The sequence below is a fragment of the Dreissena polymorpha genome, chromosome 4 (assembly GCF_020536995.1).
Source record: "Dreissena polymorpha isolate Duluth1 chromosome 4, UMN_Dpol_1.0, whole genome shotgun sequence".
Lineage (NCBI taxonomy): Eukaryota > Metazoa > Mollusca > Bivalvia > Myida > Dreissenidae > Dreissena > Dreissena polymorpha.
In genome coordinates this window covers 122,747,900-122,759,838 of record NC_068358.1, presented here as the reverse complement: position 1 = coordinate 122,759,838, position 11,939 = coordinate 122,747,900, and the positions used below count along the sequence as shown (strand labels likewise).

The 11,939-nt window shown below is 32.0% G+C and overlaps 1 protein-coding gene across 1 annotated transcript; it reads right to left on the bottom strand.

The window, feature by feature from the left end:
- Window positions 1-924: 924 nt before the first annotated feature.
- On the bottom strand, window positions 925-6,769 carry LOC127880234 (uncharacterized). The gene is made up of 5 exons (XM_052427541.1): window positions 6,712-6,769; window positions 4,721-4,775; window positions 3,921-4,271; window positions 3,078-3,232; window positions 925-1,252 (listed from the first exon to the last, which is right to left on the bottom strand). The coding sequence occupies exons 2-5, from the start codon at window positions 4,767-4,769 to the stop codon at window positions 1,091-1,093; spliced, it is 717 nt and encodes a 238-aa protein (XP_052283501.1). The 5' UTR covers window positions 4,770-4,775; window positions 6,712-6,769; the 3' UTR covers window positions 925-1,090.
- Window positions 6,770-11,939: the final 5,170 nt, after the last annotated feature.

The following is an 11,939-nucleotide window of genomic DNA, read 5'->3' as shown; positions in this document are numbered from 1 at the left end:
ATGTCTAACGACACCAGGTTTCGGTTCGTAGGAAATTAATTTTGGAGCGTTTCATAAACACATGGCTTCGATCCAAATATTACTTAGAACTAGTATCATAGTGATATCAAAAATATCGCTTCGCGAATGGTTTGATAATATTTTGTCAACTATCGATATTAATCATATAGAATCTTTTTAAGCCGGTTATACTTCAAAACGACCAATCACATGTTTATGACTTTCAAATAACCGATGCTTCTTGCGGGATCATTTATGCTTTGTCGCAAACGCATAATACTTTGTAATTCCCCTGATACATGTTTTTGTATTGACAGGTGCTGAGTGTGAGATCATTCAACCACGAACGATACATACAAGATGTTAAATATATTTTTATTGAAGTTAACTCTTAAAGTACTTACTTTTTTAACGTATTTCTAGTTTCTTTTTCATTGTTAACCAAAACTAATTTTAACAAAGTGTTTTGTCAGTTTCGGTTATAATAAGGGACCTCAGTAAAGTTGATAAGAAACGTCCGAGGTACGACCTCTTTCGCAAGTGCTGTGGTAAGCAATTTATACGTGTTTTATTTATTGAGTCAACGAAATAACGTTTTCTGGGATTTTGCCTTTGTTTGTATTTAAACTTTTTACATAGACGTTCTCAGTTTACGAACGTTTTCGTAGTTTCTGCATTGTTTACTTCACATCGATACATATGCTGTAAAGTTGGTTTAACTATTTGAGAATCGTATATTAAGCTAATAATAGGGAAAACGCTCAACTTTGCTTACGCCTCGGCTAAAATTTTATTTTCTGTGTTGATAATATTTTATATCACTTGTTACAAAGTACAATCCCCATGTCCCTTGTTTTATTTAAAAATACTAATTTGAATTATTTCAAATTTTATACATCTTTATTTCTTGCACATGAATACATATTAATTATCACATATTTAATGACTCAAAATGATATCTAGTTAATATGAAAAACAACAATATAGTATACATAACATAATTGCAAACGCAAAAGGAACACTCAAACACACACAAACACAGTATAGGAAGAGTAAATGATAATTATCATCACGAATAAGGGGTTTACTCTCATGGCTTATCCATCATCGCGATTTCATGTGTCCGTCTGTTGGGCACACTGGTTGACCGCATGGTGTCAAGTCTCTGTTGTATATGAACATGAAAACTGGACGTTGGTTTGTCACTTACATAATTAGATGGATCACTGTTATTTGATATACCAACATGATTCTAAAACAAACAAGAAAATATTGATTAAATTCAATAATGTTGAAAACTATCTTTCACATATTTTTCAATCAAGCATACACTTAACATACACTATTACACTTTACATAAATTGTTGCTTTTTATAATTCATATCAACTTCTCATGTCGTCATTAAGGGTTATTACCAAATGCAATTTTAGCGTGCTTATATAATAGTGCCCGCAGCTAGAATTCACTTTTCGTATGGGAGCCAGCTCTTCCCTACTAGGCTGCAACGGCACTTTGTCACCCAGTCAGCCCTCAAACCAAAAACAGACCTCGGCCTTCAACTTCAGTCCTTTGAACGTTTCGGGCTGACTGGTCTGGCACAATTATGCACAATAATGCTAACAGAACCCATGCCCTAAGAATAAGCTCTAAAACGGTGCAATTATTTTCTTCTTTTTTAAACTAAAAAATTCAATTTGCTATCGATGTGATTTATCTATATATATTTATTTATGCACCTTCACTGACCTCTATAGTTTCATAAACATGCAAGAAAATATAAGTTTAACACGCAGAGTCGAAAAAGAATAAAAATATGAAAATCATGTAAAGTAAGAACACTTTTTAACGGAATTCATTAAACCTATATCTTAAAACACTTTATTAAACGCAAAACTGATATAGAATAGACTTGAATCCCCACCACCATGCCAGAAGTCCCTCCAACTTAATTAACTTAAATTCTAATTACGTTAGCAAGCTATGAGAATAAGGAAATATCTAATTAAAAGCACTTCGGCATTTTATTAAGGTGTAGCTATAATAATAATACTTTGTCGCTGTGGCGTAGTCGATATGATGTCCGCCAAGCGACTGGGAGGTCAGGGGTTATATTCCCACAATTAAAAGAGTTTTGATCTCCCAATTTCTAAAGGACTCAATAGCATTCAAAACGCTTTTTGCGTTTTGGATATAGATGCAATCGCGCTTTAATAAATATGTTAAAACTAATACTACTAGTAGAATTAGTACTTCTACAACACGGATTTTAAAGAGAGACCTGTTCAGACACTTTTTCAATACATATTTTACTACCACATTAAAGGACTTCAATTCAAACAATTTCATCGAAATGGGCACCCATTAGGGCTAGTCCATATAAACGGACTCCCAGAACCTTTGATAATTTTTGTTATGGCGGCTCTGGCAGCAACCTACGAATGTTATCCTTTGCATGCACCCTATAAAACACGACGATGTTTGAACACACTTTTCTCGCTGACATGTTTATGTTTAAATTTGAAACAGTGTATTCTGTATCGAATGCCACATCGTTATCGACTTTATAGGCTGAAGCACATAACCCGACGTGCAAAGTATTGGTGTACTGCGACCTAACCAATAATGGCTCAATTTTCTAATATGGCTGATACAGCGTGCAAAACAAAACCTAAGTCAATAAAATCAATTATTTCTTGCTTTAATGGTACCATTTAGATAAGTTTGTGGCTTAGATAGGTAAACTTTAATAAGTTCTTTCAGTTTCAGTGTTCCTTAACCCTTGCATTGTTGATAACATTTTGCACCCATGGACAAGAGAGAGCGCATTGCAACTCTCAGCCTAAGCTGAGAGTTGAATTATTGCAACTACCATTAGGGCTCGAAGAAAACTAATATGCTCCAAATGTATGACAACATAAACATTCGGCTGCTCATATTCTAGACTACTTATATTCGTGCACAATTATACCTGCGTTAAATTAATTATATCTGTCGTATTTAAGAATATGTGACAAATAATTTTGAAAGTTAAAATCTATCCTGAATCTGTCAAAAGGTACAATAAAATAATATTTACCTTTTCCCTCGACAATGTATTTCGCAGTGTGTTGATACAAGGTTCACATTTGCGCACTAAAAGAAATGTTATTGGAACCACCAAAGCTAGCAACAGCAAAAGAACGGCCGCTATAGCGGTGACATATGGGGACTCGTGACGTCGCCGGCTCTCGTCTGAAACCAGAATATTTCAATGCAATCATAGATTTAGTGGAAAGTTTAAAGATAATAATTATTATTAGTTTCCATCAAATCCTTATACAAACTCGAGGTAAAATTAATTTCTTTTGTAAAAAATTAAAAAAAAAATTATCAAAGAAGGTAGTTGACATAAAAGAATATTGCTAACAAAACCGCATGCATACGCAAATTGCTTTGGATACGTATACTGGATTTTAATCATATAAACATTTTTAACTAAATGAGATTATATATTATAATTGAATTGATACGTGATCCATTATTTATCGGTGTAGTTCGTTCTACACGTGTAAATAACATAAATCTAATAAAATTGCGTGTCACATATATCTTCTTAACGATTTATTTCCTGACTTGTTTACAATAGCATATAAGCATCTTTTTTATTTAAGATGAAATTAAACTATGACAAGAGTATCTGATCAATCCCTGCTTATTTGACAATATGTTTTCAATTTGCGTTACGCATGCGGAGTTGTGCTGTTACAATACATCATTAATATTTGATATCACTCATCAACACGAACACTATATATACATAACCGCTAGTGCCTTCTATTTTAGCCAAGATAACCACGAACCTATACACTTCCGTTTATTTGAAATAACAATTGTACACGTATCTTACATATATATTAGACACTGAATGTTACATGCTTACCTTCTAGTACATCCGTTTTATGTATACCGAAGCCGCAGTTTCGAATGATGACCTCGTTTTCGTCTACAGCATTTACACTAATAACGTATTCTGTATTTGGTCTTAGGCCACTTAGTGTATAGTTAGATATGCCCGGCGTTACAAATATTTCATTATAAGACGATATGTCCTTCATTGCATAACGGATTTTGTAACCTCGTAGACTGTCGCCTTTTAGCACGGGACACCAATCAATGTTCAGTGTTGTCGGGTTGATCATCTCCACAATCATCTCCGTAATACGCACTGACGTTGACGTCATTCTGATTGAACTAGTCTTTACATCGACATCCGGGTAAGATACTTGTCGGACTGGAATAAATTCACGAACATTGTTTTTTGTTAATATTCCATTTAATGTAAATAATTGTGTAATTGTCTGGTACTTATTAAGTAGTCTCGGGCTAAGATAAAACGTTTGTGCAACAATTTTTTAAATCGGGTACTGACCCATGTGTTGAATTTATTGGTACTCTTTTATCAATATTAAATAAGCTAAATTATAACAGGAATAAGTAGAAGTACGAAAAGCACTATTATATTTCTATGTTCTATATTTAATTAAACTGCATCCAAACTTCAAGCCATGGTAAAGTCTTTCTTCCAATCATATGGCTAGTTGTTAAACACTCACAAAAACTACGCCAACAAATGCACATTGCTACACACAATGATATGGACTATCAAACCCTTAGATGTATCAATTGAAGATAAATAATAAGAAAAGCCTACTTTGAATGTTTCATCAAAAAGACGTATACCATTTTCCTGCAGGATTTTATATATCAGCAAGCGTGATGTCATACTCATTAGAATCTGAAAAAGAACGAGGTTGAACTATATTATTTCGCTGTCGTTAATCAATACAAATACATAAACTATGAGAGAAATGCACTTGTATAATTTACTTATATTTTTCTTCTTTATTTCACAAAAATTGCATGTCTTTATTTTTTGAATGAATATCCATATTTCACCAATAGCTAACCGTTTAATGAATTAAACAGATATTTCAATTTGCAGCGCATTGCTTTTGATTATTCATATATGTATATGAATATATGTAAATATACATCCAATATGTGTTATCACTTATCAGGTATTTTTTCACCATAATATACGACTTCTTCCTGTATAAAGATGAATGTAGGTTCTGAAATCCTGTCAATTGCAGACGTTTGTTTTTATATTGCTCTAGTGAATATTACACCATTAAGTTATTAAAATGCAATTTAAACGTATTTATTTTCACCTTTATTGCTTTATAATTTTTGTATTTTTCGATTATATTTATGCGTGTTATTTCGATTACCTGGGTCTGCGTTCAGGCTTTGAATATTTTGCTAAACCTCAATGTGGTTTAAAGTGAATGGCGCAATCGCAATCGGGGACCCAAGTAATAGGCCGTATTTGTTTTTGTAATCGTTTCGTAATGTCTTTGTTGTAAAAAATGTCCTCATTTGTAAAAGTAATCTTCAAGGGAAAAGTTTGATGTTCAGATTTCGGTTAGACTGCTTTAAATTGTAAATGATCTATTGTGATAATTCAAGTCAGAGACCACAGATGTAAAATTAGGATATGTTTTAATGTTGTAAATTGTGTGGTGGCCCGTGCTTTATAGGCATTGGTCATTAGCCATAAATAAAAGAATAGTAGACAAGACTTGGGAAATTCTTTTGATCGAAACAACTTGGATAGATCAACAAAAAGTACGCCTGTTTGCATAGTTTGTGTTGTTGCAAATGTGTCTCAGTGAAAAAAAACTACGTTAATGCAATATTGGTGCGCTTAATGTTTCGAGCACACTTTATAGGCTTTTGTTCCATTACACTTCTCTGATTGATACATATAGTGTCCACTGAGAGCTTCGTGAAAGGTGGTGGGCGTTTTGATCTAAAATTGTTGCATCTTTAGCCACATTTATTGATCTATGAATGACACGGTACATATCTTTTTAACACGACAAGAGTTGGATGAATTGGTATGTCAGCCTTCCGCTTATGTTAGCCGGAATTGATTTTTTTTTTTTAATATATCAATTTCCTTAAAGATTTTAAATATTTTAACTAATCGTTCAAACACAATTATAGCCAAAGTCTAGTTTTCATTTGCATAATACCATATTAATCTTTCATCCAAAACAAAGTTTTTAATCCGAATGTTGGGACACATTAAAACTTCCTTGGTATTAGATTGTCGTGATTAATTTTTTTTGTCTTCATATAAATGAGTTTAAATCTGTTCTCAATGTGACATTTTTCTAGCCTTTTAATCAGTTTTAATAATCAATGCTTTGTCGTTCATATGTGATCAATTCAACTTTAATCCTGATTTGTATTTAATGTCGTGTTTTGTAAAAGTAATTGAGTACGTATTTAAAGGCTCGCGCATTGTAATTTTTCATGATTCCTTAATATCGTTTTTAAGTTTCAATACTCATATTGTAGATCTGAAAGAGATGCGCTAGTCTGTTTGTACTGAAATAATGACCGTTGTTTATAACAAATATAAAAAGCATTTCAGTTAAATCAACAACACCAAAATCGACAGACCATAAACAACGATTATAAGCATTGTATTAGTAAATCTTGCCATGGTTATAGAGACCCTGAACTCAACAAAAACTTCTTTAAACTGTTATTAAAAGTATCAGCTTTGAAAGAATAAACATTCATCACGAATTGCTAAATGTGAACATTTTGCATTCATATGCGATGTTAAATGAACAAACAGGCACTTGACTTTTACACACCTCGTAGTAATCCGTTGCTTTATTTTGGCACGCAAAGACAGCACGCACTGCACACACGTCTTAGAATTAACTGTAACAGTTGTTCTTTTAACAAACATGCATATGATAGAAATCTGGTTTCATCGCCACTTTGTCAATACGGAAATATAAAAGACACTTTTCACTTTTTACTGGTCTGTCCCTTACATGCAACTTTATGATTAACTTGAATGAGAACTGTAGAACAATACACTGATATATCACTCCGCACATTACTGTATGGATAATCTGATGATAATCTTTCCCTTATAGATAATTTTGCTGTGTTTGATGCATATTTTCATCGAAGGCTAAAGAAGGTTCAGAATGGTATAACTATCGGTTCCCTTTGTTTCAACATTTGTTACAAGTGTTTTCTTTGATTATAATGACATCAACATTTTTGACTTACTACACTAATTCAACATTTTTAAAACAACTTTAATTCCAATTATACTCCCACACTTGTTTAACCCCGAATAATGATTGATTGTTTAGTGTTTAAAATACAATGACCGTCAGTATATTTGTAAATATATAACCGAGGAAAGCAACCCAATAGCTTAGCTAACGTTCCATTCCTATAAACTAAAAATGTTTGTAACTGATGCTGTAAAAACATTACTTAATAAATATATTGAAACCAAATGAATAAACAGTTATTCTTTATTTTACGTTTATTATTGTATTATTAAAAAAATTCAAGAATATATTGCGTTATTGCATTAAAAAAACTATCGAAGTTGGCCTTTTTATATCTAGAACCACTTAAAGTGTAGTCACATTTGTTTCATTTAATACAACATATCAAGAGGATTGTCTGCACCGTCTGACCTATAGATAGATTGATCTAGATTCATCAGAACCTATTTAAGCCCAATATACAGTAATATAAATAATTTCATTAGGTCTTTTGTACAAACACAATGAAATGTTTTACCTATCATTTTTAGTCAATAAAATATCAAATATACAAACTGATGAGTACAACGATTTCATTTTTTCAACGGTAGTGATACAGGCCAGGAAATAATAAAAAACACAGGTTGAGTATAAGTACTCGTTGTTGCAACTGGAATTGTGTTTATGATGTCGTGCATTTCTTGGATACTACTTATTGGTACCTGCACATGTACAAGCAGTACGTGCATTGGGACTAACTTCTATTGGAGAAAACAATCACACACAAAGTCCGCATCGTAATGACGTTAATTGATCACATGAAAGAATGGCTGAAATTTTCGGTATGCAAAATATATTTTATAGCGCCATAAGTAAAATGATGTAATTCGGATGAAAACGTCTGTATGCACAATCCACTCTAATTTAAGATAACACTTTCGTTTCGGCATCCGTAAGTAAGGCTAAAAGAAAACTATCCGACCATTGAGAGCTTCGACCTGAAAGAAATGCCTTGTAATAGTTGTCGGGTACCGGTCGTCGATTTGTTGGACATTGGTCGGCTTTTGATATAATACTGGACTTTGCGTAGTCGAACATAAGGCTTGTTGGTTTGAGATTAGTTCGCAATTAGTCGGCAATGTGTTTCAAATGTTCGGTTAAATGCTTTGGTGTATTTTTGCTCAACCTAAGACACTCATTGTGAAATCAAACACGAAATTGAGTACTTAAGTGATTTTTAAAACGTTACGGAATCTGTATGAGATGGCATCGCCATGATGTCAACTCGTACAAGTCAAACCAATAATTGTCTTATGTAAAAATGTGAGTTTATTTATTTTTTAAAGTATTTTTTGTTACAAAAAGAGATTGTCTAATAACTCATCGAACAATCACAATTCATCGAATTTTGTTCACCTTCTTAACGCAGAACCGTCGCGGTTCAAACGCAGATTTGTCTGAATTTCCACGGTATTCGAAATAATAAAATCAACCTAAAAAGCTTTAACTTAACCGATTTGGTTTGCAAACTATCATCAATTCAAAACGTATACAATTTAATTGGCGTTCATTGACAGTGAGTAATTTACATTCAAAAACAGACATTATAAAGCCATTCGTTGTTGATCATCGAGGGTTCCTTGTCAGTTTTCCCAGACATGTGTGTTCAGATATAACGTTTAAGGATGCTTGAAAATGAAGAAGCAGTTACATCATCTCCACAAAGGAATGGTGAACAACATTAAACAAGAACTTTTACTTCATTACTGATAAATTGATAGAACACTGGAATGCATTCAGATTTTAATTAAAGGTTCTATCCTTTAGGCGACACCCTTCAAACTTTTTTCAAACTATTTTTGAACTAACGTCAATAAAAAACAGTAATTAAACAGTTACTATATTGATAATGGCAATATTTTTTACGGACTTGTAAACATATTTGGCATTGTTTTTATTGCTGTCCTAAACTTTCATACATTAATAGATTTCGTCACATGGAGAAAGATCACAATACTATTCGAAGCAAAACAACTTTTATAAAAGGAAGGAAAACGACAATTGTCGCATCTGATTAAAAGACTTTGGACTAAACATATCAGCCATCTGCAAATATTATATTGCGTCATGCATTTTATACGATATAATTTAGGGATCTAAGTTACATCTATGTTTACAAAAATTCATAAGAAACACATAATAAACTTATACAATTTTTTCGCGTTTTTGAAGTATGATTTTTATTAAATTCAATACATTATTAAGTCATAAGCTTAATCGCTTTGATAAAATGTAAAACACCTAACACAATCCGAATATGATTATCTGACGTTCAGATTATTTTCCTGGGATATTTCAATCACTGGTTTGCTAGATATATCACCCATGTACATTTTAATGTAACCCATATCAAATAATAATGCAAAAGAACATACTTGCATTCTCACATTTGTAACAAATGAATTACTCGTTGTAATATTTTACACGCATCACAGGCCACGTATATTTGACAATCTTATAATTAAACATGTCTTGCAATTATGCCATAATTTTGAACGTTAATATCTTACGGTGTATTACCTTTTTACGATTGATGTTTTGGCATAAAATCGTTTAACCTTTAACCAGGAATCGTTACATATTCGCAATGATACAAAGATGGATTTTCTAACACCTGAGATGAAAATTATGTTCTATAATGCGTATCAATTATTCATTATGGATGTGTCATATGACAAAATGCAAATACTATGGACATAAACAGAATATAAAAACTGCAAAAATGGTTTTAACAGTAATATTACGCAATGATTTAAATATAAATTATTATGATTGATCACAAAAAATTCAATGGCTTTCTTTTGAAAACAGATGTTAATATTTCACAAGTATAATTATTTACAAATCGCTTCATAATTTAACGCCCACATATATCGACGACTTATAAAGCTGGTCAAATATAATATTTACTCTATAAAATCGATATCAAACAATGATTTGACGCATATAACACCTCACTCAAAACTTTAAAAAAAAGTCGTTTGGTTACTCTGGTATGGAAATATGGAACCACATACCGGTAAGTATTCGAAAATCTCTCACTCTCACCACTTTCAAACATAGCCTTCAAAATATTTCCTTATTGAGGCGCAAAATGAGCCTCACGCGTAGAAACATTTTCTGTCTTTCGCTTATTCAAAAGTCAAATACTCCATAAGTGTCGTAATGAGTACTGTAGATTTAATTTCTGCAAACAAAAAATATACAAATTGCTTTTGCTAAATATTTATTTCGCAATGAGGTGGTTTAATCTATTCTTCATAACAGTTGTGTGATTCCATGTCCTATTATGAACACTGGTCATGAATGTTGTTGTCTGTTATTATAATATTTGTGCATATCAGCCACTTTCTTTCAATCGTACACTATTTCAAGAATAATGTATTTCACGTTTCTAAACTCTGACTTTGTACAATAATGTACGCGGCGATTCTTGTTAACATCTTGTTATTGTTATTTGTCATCTTAATTAAGATATGGTAATTGAATGTGTGTGTATATATGTGTGTATGTATGAGTGTGTGTGCGTGCATTCGTGCGAGTTTGTGTATATGGGTAAATGTAATCAACAAGAAAGTAATATTCTAAAATACTTTCTGTAAATAAATAATTGTTCCTTGAGACCATTTCAATATTGAAGAGAAATTAATAATATAAGAGAAGTCATGTAATAGACTTGCTTTTTATGACACTTCTATTACACTGTCCGTCAAAGTCTTACTTATGTATTTATTAATTGTGTTAATTCAGTTATTTGTATACCCATTGTGAGTAGTATATATATATTCTAATCAATAAATATATACATGTTCGCATGATAACGCAAAAATGCATTATACATATCATAGTTGTTTGAAGGCCTAATTGAAAATAAGATTGCCATTGTTAAACTGTTTGCATGACTTTGATTTAATGTGTTGTCTTCATGAGTTACCTTCGGAAAATAAAAAGATTATTCTTACTAGTATTATTATGATTATTATTATTATTATTTTTTTAATGGATATTGTTTTTATTAAAATAAGAAACTGAAGGTGTCGTGTTACTAGTAAGTCGACGCTAAGATATGAGACATTTTTTAACAATTACCTAGATCATTAATTATATGATATCACATATTCCCTTGTATCTAACGAAATGCCGCTAAATGCATACATTCCTTTACTCTAAAATAACATCTGCAAAATACAACAATACAATCTTACCAGTAATAATTCCTTTCGCTGCACGAACGTATTTTCTTGTTCCGCTATTATCATAAGTAAAATGATGAAAATCAAAATCTTTTTCTGCACATTTAGTCCCCTTTACACATTTCAAAATATCATCTTAACACAACTGCTTTCCTAAGCGTTTGCGCGTGTCTCAAACAGGAACAAATATATCGATTGTAACGCTTCGCAGTGAACACGTTACAGTATTCAAGTTGCACCAGTATCTTCCTGATATTAGGTTTTAAATCCATCGATATTCAGTTCAAAATACTTAACCAATAACAGCGTGATCTATTTCAAAATTGGTGTTTATGAACATCATAAAAATGCAATGTGTTTCCTTTGTTTTTCGTTTATCTCATTCTGTGCCATCAAATTAATAACTTGTTTTATAAAACGCCGTGGTATATGGTTCAACGTTGTTGTTTAGACCGTTATTAGTCGTAGTAATATGATACGTGTACGTAACAGCCCATAAAACAGAACGTTTTATTGACTTGGCAATTTCATCACAGTCTTATGTTTGCGTGTCAT